General features: G+C 38.4%; 1 protein-coding gene across 4 annotated transcripts in view; it reads right to left on the bottom strand.

Moving 5' to 3' along the window:
- The window catches only part of Ppargc1a (PPARG coactivator 1 alpha), a 649949-nt gene that overhangs the window by 12333 nt on the left and 612009 nt on the right, over window positions 1-25607 (bottom strand). For all 4 annotated transcript variants that reach the window (XM_070012853.1, XM_070012854.1, XM_070012852.1 and 1 more), the window contains 6 exons: window positions 23273-23318; window positions 23090-23163; window positions 8733-9648; window positions 8103-8207; window positions 7826-7946; window positions 317-438 (listed from right to left, as the gene is read on the bottom strand). In XM_070012853.1, coding sequence (XP_069868954.1) covers window positions 317-438; window positions 7826-7946; window positions 8103-8207; window positions 8733-9648; window positions 23090-23163; window positions 23273-23318 — 1384 coding nt within the window. The remainder of the gene's footprint in view (window positions 1-316; window positions 439-7825; window positions 7947-8102; window positions 8208-8732; window positions 9649-23089; window positions 23164-23272; window positions 23319-25607) is intronic.

Below are 25607 nucleotides of genomic sequence, written 5' to 3'. Positions count from 1 at the left end.
AGAAGACACATTCAGTGCAGGGAAGACTGTAAGCCCTTCTGCTTTGGGAGACGTCACAGGCGCCAAAGCCTCAGCCACTGCAGCCATTTATCAGTGTGATTGTCCTGTCAAGCTGCTAAATACTTATTTCTGAGACAGGAAAAATCTCAACTAGAAAGATTAATAAATAGGGATGAAAGAAAATAAATAAGGTTCTGAACTCAACATGTCATCTGTCAAAGCACTTACATTGGCAACTCCCATCCCAGTCATCTTAGAGCCATAATTTTTAACATACGTCAGCCTCTAAACAAGAAATAATCTTGAAGATCCTCACCCATCATCCTGCAGATTTACAGTGCACTCCTCAATTTCACCAAAAACTTCAAAGCGGTCCCTCAGTTCTGTCCGTGTTGTGTCAGGTCTGATTTTGCCAACATAAATCACACGGCGTTCTTCCTATAGTGAGGAGGGGGTACGGGAGGCAGAGGAAAGGAGAGACTTTAGTGAGGTCTGGACCCCAGGAAGAAAATAAGCCTGGAGAAGCCCGCAAACCAGACTCCATTCCCATGGAAAGACTACATTGGATCCAAGTTCCACTTTCCTTTCCTTCAGTATGTCTTTCCCTTCACATTTCTCCATTTTGCTCTAATCCTCATCATTAATGTCATCGCGACTCTCTCGCCCAGTATTCAGAACAAAAATATTGAGTCTTGTCTGCTCTGCTCTCTTTGTCCTGTCCACGTATTCAATCACTCATTAGGTGGTGTCATGTTTTGCTTCCAAAATCCTGATCTCTGACTCTTATTCCCTCTCCTTTAAGCCATAATCCATAAGCACATCCTTTCTTAGATCCTCAACTTTGTATTTTCTTTCTTCCAATTTCTCCTTTCACTGCAGACAGAACACTCTTTGCTAACCCAACATGAATGCAAGTCCAGTTAATAGCACCTAGAACTCTTAATAAAATATCAAAATCACTAATAAGACCTACCAGGCAGACCCTGCATTATGCATCCCCCACTTTTTTGCTTCATAATCTTTTTCCCCTTCACCCCTTTCTTTACTTGATGGTAGCTTCCAGTCTCAGTGAGCCCCATGTCCCCCAGAGCAGAATGTGGTCCTTCATCCCACAGCTCTTCTGCTGCTACCTCGGAACATCCTTTCCATAGTTACATCTTCAGCTCAAGCGTTCATTTCCCACCTGAGGTCTGAGATGAAGTCTGGCTTCCTATAAATACTGCTCATGTGGAAAATTTTATTTCCCCTTTGTATTTCTCTGGACAATTATAAATTAACTGTGAACTTAAAAAAATAGGGTTGGGATGTAGTGCAGTGGCAAAGCGCTTGCCCAGCAAGTGCAATGTCCAGGACTAAAAAAGAAAAGACAACAAAAGGAAAAAGAAAAAAAAAAGACAGTAGAGCTGGGAGGGGCTCAGTGGTAGAGCGCTTGCCTTGCATGCATGAGGCCCTGGCTTCGATTCCTCAGGACCACATAAGCAGAAAAGGCCAGAAGTGGCACCGTGGCTCAAGTGGTACAGTGTTAGCCTTGAGCTGAAGAGCTGAGGGACATTGTTGTTCAATGTTGGCCTCCTTGAGCCAAGGGGAGCTTCATAAAAGTAGCAACCATAACTCCATCTTTCTTTTCACTCCTTTATATGAAGTGCAGTTGAAACATAATATAAACCCAATGGATATTTGTAGTAAAACTCATCAATCACTAATTACTTCATTTTCAAAACACTATACTTTCAACCTTCATTGCATCAAAGATGCCTAACTCTTTGAGATGCTCCAACACAAAGGCGAATGAAAGCTTGTTTGTCCTAGGAAAGGTGAATTTGAGGCTCAAATAGAAGTTTAGAGGAGTTACATGTTTGCATGCCTTCATTCATAAAAATTACCTCTGGAAATCAGAGGTGGACACCACTGGAAAAGCTGATAAAACACAAACTCCTCAGATTACAAACTGACCAGAGGAACACAGCAGACAGACCAGGTGACCAATGGGACTTGCATGTAGATTGTGTGTCAATCAAAGGCTGTAACTGGGATGTTTCAGAACCCTGTGCGGCCTGCCAGGCAGGAGATAGAAATGGATGGGTGAGGCTCCGGCTGGAGCAGTACTGCACACGTTAGCAAGGGAATCATAACACCGCATTCCATTCTATTTACGCACCCAGCTTTGGCCCAACTGCCAAATGTGATGGCACTGTTATCTAAACTTAAACTTCCTGGCGCCTGCTTGCATGGGTGTTCTGGCTTTATTTTTTAAATGAGCCTTTTAGGAAAGTTACTACTATATAGAGTGAAAGGAGAGGGAATCGTAGACGAGAAGAAAAGAAATTGAGCTGTAGAAAAGAAATTGCTCAGCTGCCATTATGGGAATACACACAGCCTATGTATTCAAGGAAATTTGAAGTTAAAGCTAAAATCAACCATATGTACACCCATATGCAGACATATCGGGACAGTTTCTGAATTGCCGCTTTATACCATGTTGAGTGCAACAATAATCCCACAAAAAGGAGATAAACCACAAGACCTTTGATAATGGATACTGATATGTTCTTTACTAAAAAGAAGATGTAACCTAGGAGGAAGAAATGGGGAATCAAAAGCCTGTTCCATAATTGCTTAAATTACTTTTTATTCTACCATCTCCTTTTATGAAATACAGCAATGGGTCATGTCCTGCTCCCTTACAAAGGGTGAGGATTGAACACATGGGAAATTCTCAATGGAGAAAACCATTGAAGTGCTTTGTTTTCCAAATGCTAAAAATGAAAATAGAAAATATCTGAGGGTCTAGAAGCAAAGACAAAACTTTCCAAGATTACCCATGATGTCTGGCAAAGAAACAGTTCTTTTTAACATATTAGACAGATGAATAGATTTCATCTCTCTTAAAAAAACCCTTAACACTTGTAGCCAATTTTTCAAGACATTAATTTCTAAACAGGAGATGAAAGGAAAAGAAATCAAAATGCTTAATAACATTTCCAACTTCTTAAAGGCTTGAAGGAACTTGAAACCTTTGGAAGAAAAGCTCCTTGAAAAATGATTTTTCAGACCAGTTTTCACTATTGAGGAGGACGGAACATTTATCAAATAACTTTTAGCTTCAATTTTCACAAAAGCCAGTTACTGATGGGGTGGATAATAAAATTGAAGAGTTATGTCGCATTAATGGCCACAGTAAATCCTCGTTATATCAAAACATAGAACATAAATAAAGGAAAATAAACCTGACTGAATTAACTGACTTTGTATTACCAAGTCTTTATCAAAAGATTATATGCTCCCAGTTAGCTGGGGAAAAGGAAACTATGGTTGGGTCTTACCAAATCATAAACTATACTGGATAAGAGAGCCTTGACTAAGAAAGCTGCAGGGGAAGTAACACTGAACTCTAGGCAGGTCTACTCCTGTGTTTGATGATCTTATGGAGTATCTCACTAAAATGTCTTAGATTTGTAGATATTAAGAAGAAAGAGCCTGGTATAATGCAGATTTGGGTTTCAAGAACATTTAATCTATTATCCCAAGTCAGAGTAATATACAAGTTCTTTCTTAGTTTCTAAGAAAACAATATACCAACCTTACCAATGATATACTTGATCTCATTTCTAGAATAGGTTCAATATGACTTTTTCAAAATTTCCCAAGTTAAGGCTTGGGGTATGTATCAGTGGTAGAGCACCTGGTTAGCATATATTAGACCCTAGGTTCAATCCCCAGCAATGTTGCAGGTGGGGGTACATGCCCCGTGCCCATACACGCACACACACACACACACTTTTGAAGATACTATAAATACCAAGGATGAGTTAATGCTGTTACAAGGGTTTTTCTAAAAGTAAAAGCATACAGAGGGTCATGGAAAGATATGGATAGGCTGAAAGACCAAAATTTTCTTTGAAAGTCTTTTCCTTCTGCTCTTCATATCTAATTCAGCAGTCATTTACTAAGAGCCTGCTAGAGGAGGATGTTCTTTTTATTTTTGTGCCAGTCCTGGGGTTTGAACTCAGGGCTGGGGCACTGTTCCTGAGACTTTGTACTCAAAGCTGGTGCTCTACCACTTGGAGCCAGAGCTCCACTTCTCGTTTTTTATTTTGGAGAGAGGAGAGAGAGAGAGAGAGAGAATACTCAATGTGAAATCTATCATATTAACATTTATCAAGGTACACATTCCCATGTTCTCAAACATAGGAAGACTGTTGTGCAGCAGATCTCTAGAATTTGTTCATCTTGCCATGAAATTAAAATTTCTAAATACTGAACTTAAAAGTCAATCACACAACCTCTCTTCAACCACCTGAAATAACTGCTTTAAAGGACTAAATACTCCAACAGCACAAGAAAAGGCTTGAATGAGAAATGGATTAATTTTCTCAAAAGAGAAAGAAAGAGAGAGAAGAGAGCAAGGAAGCAGGAAGGAAGGAAGGAAGGAAGGAAAGAAGGGAGACAGGGAGGGAGGGAGGGAAGGAAGAAAGGAAGGAAAGAAAGAAGGAAAAAAGAAAGAAGAAAGAAAGAAAGAAAGAAAGAAAGAAAGAAAGAAAGAAAGAAAGAAAGAAAGAAAGAAAGAAAGAAAAAAGGAAAAAAGGAAAAAAGTGAGCAACTGACAAATCAGACAACTTTTGTTTTCCTTTGGAAGAAGTCTATAGTCATGGGTGATGATTTACTGTTTCTGGCTCCTGGGCTTTGTGCTGACCAACAGAGAAGAGGAAGGAAATGATATAGTCATTGCCCAAACACATCTGGGTTGGGTTCTAAGCACTAAGCCATATCATAAAGTCTACATTTGTCCTTTAAATGTACACCCCATTATCATGTGGTCTGGCAGGAAACTACAGAATGCGAATGGAGGTGGGTATCAAATTCCACCAGATATTAAATCAGTCTGTTTAGACACCAAGTATGAAACGCTGCCTGCCAGGGTCCCAATGTACCCTGCACTATTTCAGGCTTAGGAGACAGACAAAGGCAGAAGGTGGCTTGGTTTGGGGAGAAAAGTTTAGATGGGGAGTCATGTGAAAGCAGCTATTGAAATGATGGTGAGAGTCAACCACAATCCATGATTCTGTGTTAGGAATTGCTTGTCAGTAGTATTCTTTAGCTTTCTGATTCGGGACATATATTCAAATTGGACTTGACTGAGACTTTTAGACAAGGCATAGGCTATGAGAAGTTTATACATTTCCTTAACTATCTCCATGGAACTCAAAATCAATGTTTTGCAGCCCACAAGACAAAGACAAAAGACAGTAATTCTGTAAAAATATCCAAAGATCATGGTTCAAAGCTAACCCTAGCAGAAAAGTTCTTGAGACTCTTATTTGCAATTAACCAGCAAAAGGCCAGAAGTGGAGGTATGGCTTAAATAGTAGGGTGCCAACCTTGAAAAAAAAACAGTGGAGTCATGAGACACTGAGTTCAAACCTAACAAAAGTCTATCATATGCTTTATCATACTGCATTACCTGTTGATACACCATTACCTGCTAGAACCTCTCTGGAGACAGAGACAAGTCTTGCTTAAATTTACATCCTAAGCACCAGGCAAATGATTGTCAGAGTCATGAAATTTCATTTAGTTAGCACATAACTCTGCAAGTGAGAAATGCTTTAACATAAATTCCAATATCTGTATTTAGCATTTATTACCTATAGTCATTGTGTAAACAATTTCTCTGTCCTAATTTGCTTTGTGAAATCTCTTTTTCAAAACTAAAGACAAAACAAACCCTCAAGCCAAACTTCACATCAGTATCTAGTTAATGTATAATGATTTCATATAAGCCAATTTGACACTGGTACTATGACAAATCCTCTTTCAAAGAGAACTTATATTGTCCTAGTTAAAGAATTAACTAAGATCTGCTAGTCCTGTCCATTGTGTTCTTGCTGTCCTGTCTTGACATCTTGTGTTGTACCGACACCATTAAAGCATTTTCATAGTGAAAAAAAGAATTAACTAAAAAACTAGTCAACATTTGAGTCACACAAAAGTAAGGCAGGGTAGTAGCAATTTACAAGCTGAAAATGGTATTCCAAAGAATACTTTTTACATATCTAGACCAATTAAACACTCTATTCAGAAATACCCCAAGTAGTAAAAGAGATCTCTCCCTCCCTTTCCTTTCCTGAAGTAAACACATACCATTTATCTACATATTTTTAATTAAAATAATAATTTGTTTTGCTCAGAACTAGATTTTTTTTGCTCAAAATGAGAAAAACATATGATGAAACTATTAGTCTCTCTCTCTCTCTTTAGGCCCTATTTTTGAGAGAAACATCAAGAATTTCATATGAATTTGTGAATGCTATTTTCCTACTATATACTTGCCCAACATGGTTCTCTTATGTAATCATTAACACTAATGTGTCATGTTAAAAGGCTTTGTAAACTATATGGCATTATATAAATGTGCATTATTAGTATTATCAAGTAGCCCATTAATTAAATACAGCAAAATTAGAAAAATGGAAATTTTCATTTTCATTAGTCTTTCTAAGTATTAACTAATTATACTCTGGTAAATGTTAATATTTTAGTCCATTTAAAAGTTGAATAAAATTAGGAAAAGAGTTGTTATTTGTACAAGGCCTTTGATTCAGCTGTAGGTACATTCAGAATTAAATGGGAGCAAACGCCCCAGAACTTTAACCTGACCAATTACTTCTCATTTCCTTTGCCTCAAGTGACTGTGATTAACAAACCTCTCATTTAGCATTTTTCCCCAAGTTAGTAACTGTTGGTTAATGCTTCACTTTTGACTCTAAGCTCTTTTATAATGGTTTTTTAAAAATGCATTGATAATCCTGGATTTTCTTAAAGGTACCATAGAAACCCAAACTTTATAGTTAAAACTCATTTCCCTAAAGCTTTCATTAACTTAAATGAAAGATATGTGAAATAGTGATTTTTTTTGAAGCCCCCTGAGCTGATAGCACAGACAGGCAGCAGGTGCAATAAGCCAAAGCAATGTTATAGCTTATTGATTAGCCATGGCTTCCCTGGAGGACCATATTGGGTAAGACCCAGGGCTCTGTGGGAGTTCAGAGGAAGAATTCTGAGATCAATTAGGAATGTCTGTGTTGGGCATGTCCTGGATGTGGACAACTGGAGTGTTGTATTTTTACTGTCCCAGGTCTAGGTTGATAAACAGCAGCAGGGAGCTGGGGTAAAGTCTACTTATTAGCCACTGCTGAGAAAGCATATCGACATTCTGAGAACAAGCAAGTTTAAGGAAGCCCGGGTCTTCACACAGAAGACTCGGCTTTATATAAATGTCAAGTGAACATAACACCTTATTATAAGTGGTTATGTAACCACTAACGGCTTACTGAGAAGTCATTCATAAGAAAGGTATATGAATCCCCTACTCCCTTAAGTGTTGGACCACTACAAGTAAGAAATGACCACTTTCTTAACAAGTTTTCCTCCACATACACCTTTAAATCCAACACAAATCCAGCTACTTTATGGTCAACCTGATCTTCAGATCTGCCCCCTCCAGATGAAGCTGGGCTCAACCAGCCATACCTCCTCCTGACTCTCACAGAGAAAATAAGCAACAGGCAGCACCAAGAAAAACCCATTACTCCAACTAGTTTTCCCAAGAAAAACTTGGAAACCAAAAGGAACCTAAAAATAACCACTATCATGAGAAATGAATGGACTTTAGCTGTGTTAACAGGGACTAAACACCCCCTGATACGTTCACAAAACCTTAGCTTTAGCTGATTTTCTAATCTACCCCCAAAATAAATTTAAAAAAAAAGCACATTAGGGAGTGAGGTGGGTGGGGGAGGGAGAAAATTCATTCCAAGCTGCTTACGATTGCCTTCTGCCTTTGCCTCTCTCTCTGTTTGGACCTTTCTGATTCCCGCTTCTCATGTTCTTTGCGATATTCCTCCCGCTTCAGCCGTTCATGTTGATACGCCTCGTAACTGTCATACCTGGAAAACATAACTTCATCATCAAACCAACCACCTCCCTTGACACGACAACATGAATCATAATTTGGGGAGGGGAGAAAGGCTTTGGATAATCTCTTGTCATCGAAAGGAGGGGGAGAAGAAAAGCAGCTCTAAGTAAAGGACATGCTTCATTACCTGGGTCTCCGGCTGTAGGGCGATCTTGAACGTGATCTCACATACAAGGGAGAATTTCGGTGTGTGCGGTATCTGCAGTGGCTTGACTCATAATAGTAGCAGGACCTGAGAGAGAGGAGGAAAATAAAAGGGACATTTGCAACTGTCATCCACCAGTTTATTGGCATTAGTGAACATTCTCCAGAACACTGTCCTACATAAACTGGCTTTTCCTTCCTACCTACTAGTGAGACATTCCAATGGCAGTTTGGATCAGCTGGTGAGCTCTAAGGGCCTGCAGCCACATCCTCCTTCTCTGGGCCTCTTACTGGTACTAACCCTGAGCAACCAGGCCCAGCCCATTGCCAGCTGTATCTGGGATGGATTTCAAGTTTCCTGGCACAGGACAGCTCTCCCAGTAATGAGAAATATTTGATAAGCAAGTCTCTTACCAATTGCTGTCTCTATTGTTATGGCTCAAAGTGAGAGATGTAAGAGAAAATAGGAAGGAAGAAGTGGATAAGAACATTACTAATTCTAGCAACCCTGGGAATGGTGAGGGTAAGGGGCTGAATGGGTTGTGGGGTCAGAAGGGTTCTTTGACTTCCTGGGAAACACCGAAGGCGTTGGCTGGGTTTGGACAAGGTTTACCTGGAAGAGGATCTACTGCCTGGGGACCTTGATCTTGACCTGGAATACGGTGATCGTGAACACGATCTGTGTCGAGAAAAGGACCTTGAACGAGAGCGCATCCTTTGGGGTCTCTGAGAAAATAAGGATTTGGGTGGTGATACTGAATCTCTACACGGAGAGTTAAAAGAAGAGCAAGAAGGCGACACATCGAACAACGAGTAGGATCGCGTGCCATCCCACGGGTAGCTCAGTTTATCACTTTCATCTTCACTGTCATCAAACAGGCCGTCCATGGCTAGTCCTGAATTTATAAACATAGGTAGTTTGGAGAATTGTTCATTACTGAAGTCACTGTCCCTCAGTTCACTGGTCTTGTCTGCTTCGTCGTCAAAAACAGCTTGACTGGGATGGCCAAAGTGCTTGTTCAGCTCGGCCCGAATTTCCTGGTCTTGGAGCTGTTTTCTGGTACTGCAGGGTGAGACCTGCTTGCTGGCCTCCAAAGTCTCTCTCAGGTAGCACTGGTCTGAATCCGTGGAAGAACAAATGTGCCTCTGCCAGTCAGAGGAGGCATCTTTGTAGGTTAGTTGTCTGGAGTCTTGGAGCTCCTGTGATATATTGATGAGTATTTCCGTTTTGGAATTAATCGACTGACAATAGTCATGGTCACCAAACAGCCGTAGGCTGGGCCGTTTGGGCTTCCTTTCCTCGTGTCCACTGCTGAGCGCAGAGGACTTACTGAGCTGTGCATACAGCTCAGATTGCTCCGGCCCTTTCTTGGTGGAGTGATTGCTTTGGGTAGCAGAAGACTCACTGTACCGGGGTTTCTTTGATGGTGGTGGCACTGCAGTCTTGCAAGAGGACTTCAGCTTGGGAGAAGCCCTGAAAGGGCTATCTTGGTTGGCTTTATGAGGAGGAGTGGTAGGTGGAGTTAGGCCTAAGGTTAAACACAAAACAAAACAAAAACAAAAACAGAAAAAGAAAGAAAAATAATAATAGAGAGAGATGAAGGAAAGAGACGGAGAGATAATGTTCTTAAATGATAAGACTCATTTCTTTTTAAACTTGCCAAGATTTCAGACCAGGTTTAAAACTCAGTTAAAGAAGAAGAAAGAAATTCACACGATCTGAAAAACTATGTCTTCTCCTAAGCCTCTGTCACCCAGAAAAGATGGATGGACAAGGCCAAACAGCACAGTGAGGGCTGTGATATTTTGTATCTCAAGACACCAATCAACGGTAAGACATCTGGCTTCTCAGAAAACACGGACGAACGTGCCACCACTGCCCGGATGGTGCCAGGCATTACCCAGGCTCACATTCTCAAAGGTTCAACATAGGCTGACTAATGGAAAAATCAACAGGAATCAGAAGAGAGAGAGAGAGCCTTGCAGGCATTTGTCAGCAAACAACATTTCAGAGGATGTCTTGGTTCAAAGGTCTTTGGCCAATCCAGAAAAATCTATCCTTGGAGCCAAGGAATTTAGCATTAAAAAAAATGGAGTAGCAGTGAGCATCACTTGAGATGGGACTAACCTAGACAAGTTTGAAGTTACGTTCAGTCCAACAGACGAGACAACCACAGACGAATTCAGGGAAATGGCTTGACGGTAATGATTCTTTGCCTCCACAGCTCATTAACTTAGTAAACCATGGCTAATGTAGGTATAATACATTCTTGTAAGCATAACTAATACATTCTGTCGAAAATATGGTCCTGAGACAGAAACCAAAGTGCCCGGTGGTGTAAATACCACTGTGCCGGGGACCATTTTATGTAGTGCACACGTCACACAGAGTGATGAGACAGAGAGACTGAAACAAATTCAGACTTCAGCAACTAATTACATTAGGAAGAAGTAAAAGGAGCAAAGGAGTCACTTCTCAGCGGTGGCCCATTTCATTTTGTCTCAAAAGGGCAGCGCCTTCTACCAGACACTATGGTCAAGAAGTCAGAGGCAAAGTAGTTGCCTCTAAGTTTCACCCCTGAGTAAATATGACTCATGCCTGTATGCTGAAGAAGTACTGTGAACTGGCTGGTTCCAGAGTCCAGGGAACTTTGAAGAAGAGGAGGCTGGAGTTCAAATGACTTTTTGCTTACAAGGGAACATTTCAGTTTAGGAGGAATGGAGGATTGGCGAACGCCACTCAGCAAAAAGAACTTGAAGTCTGTTAACAAGCCTGGGGTTAGACTTAAGGCAACTGCACATTTCAAGGGAAAAAAAGTTCTACCTTGCTGTATGTATGTATATGTATATATATATATATATATATATATATATATATATATATATATATATATATAAAACCAAGTAGGTCACAGTAATCCACATGAAATTTTGATATAAAACGGAAAGATGCTGCTGTCTTACTCTCCTATTTTCCAATAAAGAAGTGGAAGAAATAAATTATTTTCCCCCCTCAAAATAAAATATCTGACACCAATATTTGGGAACTTTTAGCATTCCTAGCTAATTCTCTCTGTGTAAGGAAAGGTATAACAATGTCAAGGGTTTGGACTTTGGAATTCCAGCCCAGAAAAGTTGATGACATACAAGTGCAAATACGAGAGCCTCACAAGTGCTTTTGTGTCGCAGAAAGTCATGTGTCCTTTTCCCAAATGAAAGTCTGCATCATTCCTCTTATGTTTCCTTTTTCACAGATGAATGTGTCTTCCAGTCCATATAAAACCTTCTACTACATTCCATTTTCTCCTCTCTCTGTTTCTCTCTCTCTCTCTCTCCCCACAACATGCTCCCTCTTGTCTGGTTTATCATCTCCACGGCCCTCATTCATACCACAGGCTACATTCAATTTACCAACACAATACATTAAAAAGTATTAAAGCCCAGGAAAGAAATGGCAAGTTCTCAACCACTGTTCACAAGAACCAGAGGAGAACTAATGACAATGAACCTCTCGGCTGAGTAAATACCAGTCAAATATACAAAAAACTACAACCCTGAATTAGAGAAAATGACATTCAACTTCCAAAAATCCAGCTTCATAATTTGTTTATGATCACTTTATTTTAGAATGATTTATACCCAAATAATTAATCTATGGTCAATATCCCTCACTACGCATCTATAAAATATTTCTGTATTTTCTTGTTACCATCTTCAACTTCAAATTATTGTCTAGTCTCTCCAAAGACAAGCAAGTACTTTGTGAGATAATGCTTGGATTAATTAATTGCAACATTTGTGTGTGTGTGTGTGTGTGTGTGTGTGTGTGTGCGCGCGCGTGCGCATGTGCACGTGCACGCTGGTTCTGGGACTTATTCTTAGCACCTGGGCACTATATCTGAGCTTTTTGTGCTCAAAGTTGGTACTCTACTGCTTGAACCACACCTCTACTTCAGTTTTTGCTGATTACTTGGAGATAAGAGTTTCACAGACTTTTCTGCCCAGGCTGGCATGGAACTGTGATCATCAGATCTCAGCCTCCTGATCATTGTAACATGTGAACATTTATTTTTATTTTCCTTTTAGATGACTCAGAAATGAGAGTACTTCTCATTTCATATGAAATCCAGGCTTTACACATCTCCGTAACCCAGTACCTTCTACTCCCAAATGTATGTGTTTTGACAGATATTCTAGATGTATAAAAAGAAACCTAAATTTCTGAAATGCCAAATTAGGCCACTGTTAAAGAGAGACAAGTTCTAAAATTAGCTCAGCTATCTAGGGATTTTAAATATAGAAATTCTTTTCCATCTAGAAAATCTGAAACCTTTGTCCTAGTACCTAAGCTCATTATTGCTTAAATAACTGGTTCTCAAGTTGCTCCTGGGAGTGATGACATACTAATTGTATTTTCTTTGAGTTAAAAGAACAACAACAAATTTTCCTAACTTGCTCACGTGTGAGTCACTTCTGGCTACTGAGCAGACATTTACTGTGAACTTGCTATGTGGCATCTACTTCTGGAACTTCAAAGACTCAGTTCCCAAGAACTTCATCCTTCATTTTAATAAAGAGGTAATTCTTTCAAATTTCAAATATTTATATTTTTCTGACCAATGTATGCAGAAAAACTAGAAACACTGAGATGCAACCAAATGCATCCTATGGAGAAAAACCCCAGGAGGTTAAAGTTTTGTTGCCCTCACTTGTTCAACTAAATCAACAACAGTTGATTATTGAATGGTAAATTCATACATTTAGGGGTAGTAGAAAACAATTTCAATAGTTCCCTAAACTTTTCACACTTTTCCTATCTTGGATCAGAAAAATACCTCGGCCTTACTTGGACACAAGTCTCCGGGATGGCAAGATGTTGTATAACCAAGTGCCTAATTATCACTCTAGTTTCAGATATATAGATGGGACCCATGGCAAAGCAAAATAAAATACAAGTGCAAGGATCACTTTAAAAATTCCTTTGAAGATAGTAGCAAACTTTGAAAAGCTGTTGATGGGACAGACTACCGCTGTAACTGGCCCTTCATCGGTTAGATTTTTCTAACCTGGCCTTCTCTACCCACAATCCCTTCCCTCCAGTAGGAAGAAGGTCACTACTCAAATCCTTATTGCTGCTACCTTTACTCATCTTCCTACTAATTGCCAGACTCTCAATTTCATGCCCCACGACTAAATCAACAGTGTCAATGTCTGCTATAACCTCTGGATTATTTCCTGTGTGTTGATTTTTCTGGGGAATGTGTACATTTTTGGTGTTGACAGTACAAGGTATATTCCATGCTCTCTCTTGAACTTAGCAGGTTTTGACAGATTTATGTGAGGACAGATGGCCATTACAGGCTGAAGGCTGACAAGAGGCAGTTCAGAGCATTGTTAACACACTTGCACCAACTCTCAGCAGTGCAGCTCTGTGCAGAATGTAATTCAGACTATAGCTTTTTTATTGCTGCCTATTTTCTTTTGTCAAAAGAGCCTGCTGTGCAGAGCAACAAATGGCTGCTATTACCCAGAATGTAATGGGTGTCAGACAAATCACGTAACACAAACAATCAAGAGTATGTAGGTCATATTTCAACAGAGCACAACCTTAGCAATATTTATGATTACTGCATTGAAATGTGCTCTATAATAAACAAGTACCTCTACATCACTCACACTTATGCACTTTGGCATGGCAAATCTCGAAGAAGTGGCACACAATCTTTTTAAACAGTCCTTTTATTTAATATATATATATATATATATATATATATATATATATATACATGTATATTAAAGTCAGACAAGTTTGGTTGGTTTGGTTTTTCATTATGTGCTGGGGGGGGGAGATTTCCTTGGAGGGCTTCTCTTTGGGGTTTGTTTGTTTAATTGAATGACTCTGATAAATGAGAAAGCAGGCCTCCACTCTGTTTCTTGTGCTCCAGTATCCATTCAACAACTTCAGCAGGACTTTCCTCCCTTTGTGTAGCTTAGGTTTTACTATTGTACAGAACAGACTGCTAACTCTCTAACAAACTTCTGGATTCATTTTACAGTAAGATTGTGCTTGGGTTGCATGCCAAGCCAGGCATTTAAAGAAAAGCATGTATGGTACTGGCACCTCATGCCTGCATCCTAACTAGTTAGGAGGCTGAGATCTGAGGATTGAGGTTCAAAGCTAGCCCATGCAGAAAAGTCTAGAAGGAGACCATATAGCCAATTACCCAGTCAAAAGCCAGAAGTGGAGATATAGCTCAAGTAATAGAGTATCAACCTTGAATAGAACAGCCAGAGAATGCTTGGGGACTTGAGTTTAAGCCCCAATGTGGCATAAAACACAAACAAAAGCAGGTAAGACAACACATAATTGAAGAAAAGCAGTAAGTTTCTAATTTGCTTAAACAATTACTAAGAGAGGAAAACTGGGCAAAGGAAAGGGTGTCACTTGTTCTCACCAACTCTAGGCCTCTAGAACTTGGAGTAAGTGTGGAGAGAAAACGGAGGACACTCACATTCTGTGGGTCCTCCTGGCTACTCCAGTGGTTTACAAGATTTGGCCAATAGAAGCTTCTCTAATGCCCCTGTTCCCACTTTCTCAGCCTTCTTCTCAGCTCCACGAAATATATTCACACAGCATAGGAGAGCTTTCGTCTCCCTACTCAGGTACTGTGTCTATGCTGATTTGGAGTGTGTGTGTGTGTGTGTGTGTGTGTGTGTGTGTGTGTGTGTGTGTGTGCGCACGCGCGCGCGCGTGTGCACTGGGACTTGGACTCAAGGCCTCACACTCTTAACTTGGCTTTTTTTTTTTTTTTTTTTTTTTGCATTTCTGGCTTTTTTGCTGATAAGAGGTGCATAGAATAGGAACTTTTCTACCCAGGCTGGCTTTGAACCATGATCCTCAAATCCTGAATAGCTAGGATTACAGACATGAGGCACCAACACCTGGTGGTGTAAAGATGTTTTAAAAATAGCATCTTGCTTATTAGAGAACAAACTGGCCATACAAAAACACTTTAGAACATTCCTAAGAAAGGGGCCTAATTTCTCAATTGCTCAAGGAGGAAACTGTCTACCATTAAGGCCAAAGCTGGTGCAGGGGAGGAAACTTCTGTGTTATCCCTGTCTTAAAGAAAACAGGAGAATACCACTTCCAGAAAACTGAAGGAGAAAGAAATGAGCATTACAGACACTGTGTCAAGAAGAATGAGATTGACAATGAAAAAGGAAGCTCTGGTTGAAATATGGAAGACCTTTCCAACAGAGAGAGTTGCCAAACATTGTAGTAAAAAGAATTTGTTGGGTCTCCCCCTGCTTTTTTTGGATTTTTTGCTTGAGAGGAATGGATTATACAACCTGTCAAAATAACTTTCCAGTTTTCTGTCACTGTGCTTTTCCTCTTAAAAGTACTCAAGACTGCCCATATTTTGCTGTAGTTTGATTTGCTCAAGATGTATTACATATAAAGAAACAGAAATAAAAAAGATTCTCCAAATGCATACTACTGTCAATATTTATTCCAGATAAAAATGAACTTTCAAATGGAAAGTCTAAACGGATACTATAATAATCCTTATTTTTAAAAGTTTGAAATTAATTGGTAAATGAGTTCCATGATTTTTGTTGGTTTGTTTGTTTGGGATGCATGTATAGTCTGATTTCAAGAATAAAATAAATAAATGTACCACCCTAGGTGCTGGTTGCTCATGCCTTTAATCCTAGCTAATCAGGTTGAGATCTGAGTAGCTAGCTCTCTGGTTCAAAGACAGCCCAGGAAGAAAAGTCTATGAGACTCTCACCTGCAATTAACCAGCAAAAAAAGCCAGAAGTAGAGGTGTGGCTCAAGTGGTATAGCACCACCTTTGAGCAAAAAATCCAAGTGAGAGAGTCAGACTCTAAGTTCAAGTCCTAGTGCCAGCCCATAAACAAAAATGAAACAACAAAAAACACTGACCAACAGAGAAAACAAATTGCCAAGTTCCAGTAGTATTAATGTAATTAGACTGCTGATTATCTTGTTTACATTTTCTTAATTAATTGTATAATAGCACCAGTGTCTGTACAATGTTTTTAGTAATTACAAACAAAACAGTTTATACTTGAACATGAAATTTTGGTGCAAGTCATTTTGGTCCCTAACCAAATTCCTTTATATCTCCTGGTTAAAACCACCACCTTGGGCAGCTGACATTGCCTTGCCATTTCCATTTCAGAAACAAACAACACAAAAAAGATGGTAGCAGCCTGAAAATCTCCATATGCAATAGATTTAAATGCCTTCTGCCAAAAGAGCATTCTCTTTTCTCTCAGCTTGCTTTACTAACAGCTATTTTGAAATCAAATTAGTTTCTACACCTGTAAAAGAGAAGAGTTGTTGTTGTTTTTTTTATCAGCCAAAATGAGCTAGTTTAGGACAATCACGAAGAAGTCAGACCAGCTGGCAATACCTAATAAAGCAAACTTCCTATCTTATCCCTCCTGTCTCCCAAAGACACTGCAGATGGGGCACAGACATTATTCTAGAGGTCTTAGAATTTTGTTGACTCTTTACATTTTTTTCTTAAATGTTTGGAAAAATTCACTAAAATTTGTGAGAGTGAAAACAAAAAGAAAGAAAAGATACCAGAAAACCTAGGTAACAGCTTGGTTACTTTCAGTGCCTCAACCAAAAACAGATGAAGCATATAGAACTAGAATGAACAAATCAACAGTATGAAATGCCATTTCCATCCCCTCTACCCACTGCTGCCTCTATGGCAGACATCACTAATTGATCAGGACATTCCCACTGAGAGTTGGCCTTAGAATCTTCTACAATACAATGCTCCTGGCAGCCAACCCCTATCAGTGATACTTGGCACATGCAATGAAACCTATTTAACATAACAGATGTCAACTACAATCTTTAAGATTCAAGATTTTGGGAAAGAGACACACTCTCTAGTGAGCTGGATCTACTTCGAATCCCAAGTCCAGCATAAAACTGATGTCCACATACAACATTTTTCTCAATGATGAAATACACAGGGCGCCAAAAGAAGTTATACTATGTAGTGGCAAATATTTCTGATTAATCATGAGAATTTCTGGTAATAGAAATAGATGTTGAGAGACTATGAAAGAGCTGTTTCGGTCTTGATGGCTAAGTCTCTCACACACACACACACACACACACACACACACACACACACACACACATACACACACACACACACACACACATGAGTAGTATCTGTTCAGTGTTTAGAGACATGGGTGTGGATGTGCCACAAAACAGAATAAAGAAATTCACATATGAGGGTTCTAAAGAAGCTAGCAGCAGGATTGAGGATGTTGGTGAGCCGAGAACATTAAAATATTAGACGAGACAATCGTACTAGTCAAGAAGAAATAATGTCCACTGGACTCAGCAGATTAAGTGAACTGAGAATTAGTTAATGGAGAAGCAGCTAATATTTATTGGATAGTTGTATAATATGCTAGGATTTGTGATTAATCTTATTTAATCCTCATAGTGACCTGTGAGGCAGGTAATGTTATGGTCTTCATCTGATGGATCAGGACCCTGAATTTTATGAATATTGAGTACATTGATCCGGGTCATATTCTAGATGAGGGTAGATCCACATTTTGAACGTGGGTTTGTCTAACAGCAAAGCAAAGTTTCTTCCTAACTTCACTAAGACATATCATTTTCCCTTAAAAAAATCATTCTACCCTATGGAACATTTTCATTTAAAAACATGTTGAACTCCACGCCATTGTCATGTATGTAAGTTGAGAATGGTTGAATATTGGTAATAGAGCTCAAGCTATATTTTGAAACTAATAGTATTTGAATTTAGTTGTTATGAATATGACTTTAAAATTGAAGGAACTGAGGCCAAGAAAATATCAAGGAGAGAGAAAAGGAGTCTTAGCAACCGGATATGATGAAGGAGAGAAGTGAGCGCTCCAACTAATCTTCCCTGACTATTTTCAATTCCACGTCAAGCTCATGTCATCTGAGCATCTGCCTCTTTTTCCATCCTTATGTCAATATCTCCTCTCCACTTCACGCAGTACTTTAAGCTCAGATGCAAATACGTTTCTTCCTTAAGACTCCCCAAGTCAGTTTCACCTGTTGAGAGTTCAATTTCCTTCAGAGTCCTTCCATCATGCATCACTGTGTCATTCACTGAGATAATGGGCCTTAACATTACTTTCTGTTCCTTCAACTGTCCTCAAGGTTCTTGTAAATCTTTCCCATAATCATGGTCTTTAACTTTGAAGTTATGTTATTATAGTATTCCCCTTGGACAGTCCCTTTTATCCCTTCCTGATTCTCTTGAGGTGTAGTCAATGTTTGTCTCCTCCAAACACAAGTAATACATTTTCCTGATGAGTTTTAAAGGAGATAGTGACCCAAAGACATCATACGCTCCGTCTCTCCCTTCTACCACCAGACTTCACCTTTCAGACCCCTACTACATCCTTTGCATTCTTCCTCATGTGTATTTTCCCATAGCTCTAAATTCCTTCTCTGCCATCACCACAAACTGGCTCTACCTCAGCTTTCCAGCCTTCTATCTTCCTATTATTGCCATCATGCTCAACAAACTAAAGGTCATTCTCTGGGCCCACCTTTTTCTAGAAAGTAGCAAAACATTATATATCACAAGTATTCTTCCTTTCCTGCTGCTTATCTGTAGGTAGTATATTCTGGAGATTAACCCCGTGGGTGAAGCCTGAGAATATTTATTTAATGTACATTATGACCAAGCATTATGTTTCATGCTTCTCATACATGTGTCTCCAAGTCTTACATTTGCTACATACCAACCAGGACCTGAAATATATAGAGCAAGTATTAAAAATATGTAGATAAACCAGACTCATGCCTGTAAATTTAGCCACTCAGGAGAATGAAGTCTGAGGATTGTGATTCAAACTACCCAGGGAAAACAAGTCTGTGATAAGGTGAAAAATCTGATCTCTAATCAACCACCACAAAGGCAGAAATGTGGCACAAGTGGTAGAATGCCAGACTTGAGCAAAAAAGTTAAGGGATAGTACTTAGGCCCTGAGTTCAAGCATCAGTATTAACACACACATACATACACACACACACACACACACACACACACACACACACACACACACACACACACACACACACACACACACACACACACACACACACACACACACACACACACACACACACACACACACAGAGTCAGAAAATTAGTTTGCATTGCTCCCAATAACTTTTCAACAGTGCCAGAATAAAGTATTAAAATAACATGATAGTGAATCATTAAGTAGACTATATAAAAATTTTTATGGATTTCTAGTATTAAAAAACTTTTTTTAATATAAATCTCTACCTGAAGCCAGGCACCAGTGGTTCATACCTGTAATCCTAGCAACTCAGGAGGCTGAGATCTGAGGATCATGGTTCCAAGCCAGCCTGGGCAGGAAAGTCCTTGAGACTCTTATCTCCAATAAACCACACAGAAAACTGGAAGTGGCGGAGTGGCTCAAGTGGTAGAGCGCTAGCCTTGGGCTGAAGAGGGACAGCGTTCAGGCCCAGAGTTCAAGCCCCATGTGTAACAACAACAAAAAAATCTCTATCTGTCATTCAATTGAGTGGGTTATAGAGTTCTCAAAGTATAAATAAACTGCTTAAAATTGCATTCCTGGGCTACTGACGTAGCCCAGTGGTAGAGTGAACATCAAACATATGTAAGACACTGAGCTTCATTATTAGCACCACAAACATAAAGAAATCTGTCAATAAGAATAAATATTCAAATTTCTTTGTAAATACTACTGTCTTACTCACAATTGAGATATAAGTAAATAATATGTTTACAAATTAGAAAAATACTTTAACAATGAGAATACCCAATGTCAGTAAAGATACAGTACAGCAAGGATGTTTATTCAATACGAATAGGGCTACATGTAGAAACATCCTTTTGGAAAACAGGTGACAGTGTATACATCAGATTTTTTTCAGATATTTATGAGCTTATTTTTGGCATTAATAACTGTTAGAAACCTATTTAAGAAAAATAAGATTAAAAAAATTTATGAACAAGTTGGGTGCCAGTATTTTATGCCTGTATTCCTAGCTACTCAAGAAGGCTGAGATCTGAGGATTGCAGTTTGAAGCCAGCCCAGGCAGGAAAGCCTGTGAGACTCTCATCTCAAATTAACTGCACAAGTAGTTGGACACACAGCTGTAGCTCAAGTGGTAGAGCATCAGCCTAGAGCAAAAAGCTCAGGGACAGCACTACACCACACACACACACTCACACACTCACACACACACACAATATATATATATATATATATATATATATATACATGTATATATATATATATATATACATGTATATACACTTTTTCTGTCATTCCCTCTCTCTATATATAATATTCCACTGCAGTGCTAGTTCAAAAAGATACATTATAAAGCAATCTAAATATATGATAATAGAAGTATGCTTAAATAAATCTTGATCTGCCTAATCAAACTAATATAGACAAACAGTAAAGAGTTTAAGATGATTAAAAAATTATTAAAATGGTCATCGAAAAATCAGTATATACAAAATTTTATATACATGCACTTACAGATATACAAAATTATTACAAGCAAATGAGAAAAGCCATAAAAAACATTTTATGGATGTTTCTATGTTTTAAGACTGTAAAGAATTTTTCAACGTTTATTTTTTTACATTTTTTTACAGTGAGCTTACATTTGTAATCATAGAATTAACAAAAGTGTTTCTTTAATGAAAAGCTTGGAATTAGTACACATACGGAAGCGCTTTTACCCTTCTCTAAAAGCGAGTAACTGACTAACTCCAGGAATAACAATGAAAAGATTCTTTTGAGCTGATTATCACTCAGAGCCATAGCAGTATATTTTCCCAAATGTGTTCATGTTCATGGTACCAGTGACTGGCATTACATTAGTTGACAAAAATATTACATAAATGAAATAGGAGTTGACAAATTGTTTCTCTAAGAGGATACAGTAAAGGTAAGTTGCTAAAAGAAAAATACTATAAATTTGTTTGGAGTTGGTGTTATCATGCAACAATGGGGGGAAATCATTAAAAAAATATAGAAAAACTTCACACTCAAATTGCTGTTATAAATGTATTCAATTCTTGCCAAAAACTGGTGGCTCATGGCTGTAATCCTAGCTACTCAGGAGACTGAGATGTGAGGATCGTGGTTTGAAGTCCATGAGACTATTTTCTCTAATAAACTACAAAGAAAACAGCTGGGAATGGTGCTGTGGCCCAAGTGGTACAGCACTAGCCTTAAGCAAAAGAAGTTTGGGGACAGTGCCCAGGTCCTGACTTTAGCCCTAGAACTGGTGTGCACAGGAATGTGCACATGACTTCAGCTCTAGAACTGGTGTGCACAGGAGGGTACACGTGAGTGCAAGCACACACACACATGCACACACACGTGCACCACATGTATTTAATTATTTTCCTTCAAAGAACAAAAAAAATAGGGCATACTATCTAGGACATGGCACATGGTATTCATGTGATTGAAGGCAGAAAGACAAATGGATCCCTAGTTGCCACATTTAAGTCCAAAATATCAATTTGATATTTTAATGTGTGTTTAAATGTTTCAAGCAAAAGCACACCGATATGTTAAAAGTTCAGAGTTGCTTGAATCAACTTTATAAAGGAACCTGCCAACTCCTTGTCCTCTCTGGTCACTGTATATAATACATACTAAAAAAAGTTACTTCTAACCATATCTGTGTTATAATTTTTAAAAAAATAATGTTATGCATATGCTTAAAGAAGTGAATTTATGTGTGCAATATAAAACAGATATAAAACTAATACATATATATATATATATATGCCTGTATATACATACTATTCATATACCATGAAATTAACTACTCTACTGCTTGACCAAATCATGCAATCATGCAGTGGCCCTTTCATAAGGAGGTAATTTAGCAAATTCAAAGTGTGAAATTAAACTTAGTGACAATGACTGTGGTGCATGTAGGCACCATAGTTCTGGTTGAAAGCATCTTGTTTAACTTACTGTTTCTTTATCCTTATCAGCAATGGCCAGAGCCAAAGAACTTCTTGTTCTGACATCCTAAGATTCACTTTCTGGTAGAATTCAAGTACCTAAACCTAAAGCACTTAGCAAGCAGAGAAGCACCATTGACAACCGACTCAGAAGTTTGCCTAGGAACTCTTCAGCGAGTCCAACGATTCAAGCTCTTTTCTCTTCACATGAAGCAAAGACTGGCTAAAGAAGTTCAGAGATCCCAAAGGTCCAAGGAAATTACTCTTGTTGGAAAACACATACATAAGAACATTTTGTTTTGATGAATGGATATATTTTCAGTTTTCTCTTTTGCTGGAAAGATACAAAAATAGTGACATACTTTGGATAGCATTATGCTGCTAAATATAGGAGAGTGTGAAAATATTCCAAGTGAAGTATTGATCTCCGAAAAAGAAATGGAATTCAAGGATTTGTCCTTTGTTCTTCAGCTCAACAATCCTCTGCAAGTTCCTAAATATCTCTAAATCTCATTTCCTCAACTTAAAAATAAGAAACAACAACAACAAAACCCTACCAATATCCTCCTGAGGTCACTGAGAAATTTAGTAGAACCATTTCTATACCTGCTATAGTTATTAGATAGGCAATCCAATGTGTTAACTTCTCCTCCTACTAAGGTTTCCACATCTTTATCTGAAAAAGGATTCTTCAGAATCCAAAGCAAAAATATACAGCAGAAGGTTCTGAATACAATAAATGTCAACTCCACTTGTCAGCATAAGCAACTGAAGGTATTTGTTGATGACTTTGCTAACTTTGTTGGCACTCTTTCATTAATTGCACAGAGAACATACATTGTAGGAACTAATAACATCTTTCCCATACACACAACATTTTCAGGTGGAATAGGAGGCTTACCTGCAGTTCCAGAGAGTTCCACACTTAAGGTTCGTTCAATAGTCTTGTTCTCAAATGGGGAACTCTTGGGGTCACTGGAAGATATGGCACATTTATAAAAACAAACTGAAATGGAGTTGCTGTAGCCAAACGTATTAGAATCCCCTTCCCTTTCTGAAAATGGTTGCATTTCTTAATACTTACTTTGGTGACTCTGGGGTCAGAGGAAGAGATAAAGTTGTTGGTTTGGCTAAAGGGAGGGGGAGAGAAAGAAACTAGTTATAAAATATTGAGTGTTCTGCAGATTTATTTTCTGTCTACTGCACTCAAGTTGGAAAGAGAGCCAGGAAACTGGGAATCTAAACTAAGGAAATCCTTGAATATTGGATCAAAGTCAGACAACAGTCCGTTATGCTAAAACAAATTCCAAACAACATTTGCATCAGTAAACTACCATTTGAAAACACATACCCAAACAGAATTTTCCCCCAAAATGTATCATCCTGTTAAGGATACAAAATTTGCAGCATACCATCAGAGAGAAATAATGTTTTCTGTTTTAATTTGGAATATAGTGCACAGTTTGTTCAGACAAGAAAACAGCAGAGTAACTACAAGGCGACAGAACGTTATGAATATTCAGTTTATTTTACTCCTAAAATGTATAATTTTATATCTAGCCTCGAGAATAGGTTATGTCTATGAGGCCAAAGCTCAAGCAATAACCATTCCATTCACTGGAAATTAATTGAGAGATGATAGCAAATGGTGGACATTGACCCAGATGGCTTGAATGGAGTTCACATTGACAAATCCAACAGACAACTGAAATAAGAGACTATGTCAATCAGTTAAGAGTTCCATAGACATGCAATAAAGAGCTTATTACTTCCTTTCAGCCTTTCCTAAATCTAACTTTCTACAGGAAGCAGTTCCTAGTAATAAAGGACAGGGATGATTAAAAAAAAATCTTTCACCAATGTTTTAGCTACATCTTCATGTGAGTCTTTCATTCTGAACAGAAAGAAGGGACTAAATGATAAGAAATATACTTAAGGCAGACATCCTTATCATGTGTACATATCCATAAGCATATATGCGTGTCTGTGGAGATGTATGTATGTAGGTGTATGTCAAATTTTTCTCATTAAATAACCACTTTTAGAAGGTCAAGAGATAGTTATTTATGTAATAAAACTGATGGAGTCGAAACCAAAAGGGTCTTTGGAATAAATTTCTTTATGGATGAAAAGATAGAGACATAACAGAGCCAAATGATCTTTGCAGAGCTATAAAACTGGTTAGTGGGGGCTGGGAAGGTGGCTCAGTGGTTGAGCGCTTGCCTTGCTTGCCTGAGGCCCTGGGTTCGATTCCCCAACACCACATAAGCAAAAAGAAAAAAAGCCAGAAGTGGCGCTGTGGCTCAAGTGGTAGAGCGCTAACCTTGAGCTGAAGAGCTGAGGGACAGCGCCCAGGCTCAGAGTTCAGGCCTCACAACTGAACCCAAAAAACAAAAACAAAAAACAAAACAAAACAAAAAAACTGGTTATTGGCAGAATTGGCCAAAATGGTGTTTTCTTTCTCCCATTATCAAAAGCAATTTTATTCAACAGATTTTTAATGTAAATTTTTTAATGTAAATTTATCAATCCCACTAATTAAGGTATTTTAAAATATGAAAATATTATTTATGTCCAATTAGCCTGAGATTAGGTACTTTACTTGGATATATAGTATTTTATATTTAATTTGTAGATTTAGATTTGGTTTTTAAACAGTTGAGTGCTATATGATCTATCTAATGTAGAACCAGAAATATGAAAAACATGCTAGCTTCTGCATATTAGGTACATCAATTAATTGTTTTTCATATATATACAGATAAATTATCTGGTTGTACATTAATTTTTGAGTTTGTCTAATTTAATGAGCCTTCCAAAAGAATGAGTTTCTCCTCAGAAACTTTAGTCACTTTTATGTTCAGTGAATAATTAGGATAATATGCACAAGTTCTATAGAAAATACAACCTGAGATGTAATTATGTTCTATATCATACAATAAATGTACATTAAAAAGCAGAATCTGAAATTTCAGGTTTTGAGATATAGAGAAGGCATTTGAAATGGTCAAAGGAAGGCCCTTAAAATTTTGATGTCTGGATGCAAGTAAAGCAAAGCCAATGGAGGAAGAAGAATTTGCAGCTGCCATATTTAAATGGTACCAAAGACAAACAGGAAGTGTAACCACAGGGAGAGTGCAATACCCAAAGTAGAAAGTCACTAGAGGATGCTGACTTGGTTTAGGGAAAGGTGCATCCATCCACCTTGTTCCGAGGACCAGCAGGCCAGAGGGTATGAAGGTGGTCTCTGTGGGGCTGAAATTTCTTTGTCATGCAGAATATATTGATTTTAGTTAAATGCACTTGTGAATGAATGAATGAATAAGTAGATGAATAAATGTGCTACCCATATACAAAAAGTCTAGACTATCATCCTAAGGAAACAAAATGAGCACAAAAGCATGATACCACAGAGGACT

This window comes from Dipodomys merriami, unplaced genomic scaffold (assembly GCF_024711535.1).
Source record: "Dipodomys merriami isolate MVZ:Mamm:240054 unplaced genomic scaffold, mDipMer1.0.p SCAF_9, whole genome shotgun sequence".
NCBI lineage: Eukaryota > Metazoa > Chordata > Mammalia > Rodentia > Heteromyidae > Dipodomys > Dipodomys merriami.
The sequence above is the reverse complement of the archived record's forward strand: the minus strand, read 5'-3'. Positions and strand labels throughout refer to the sequence as shown.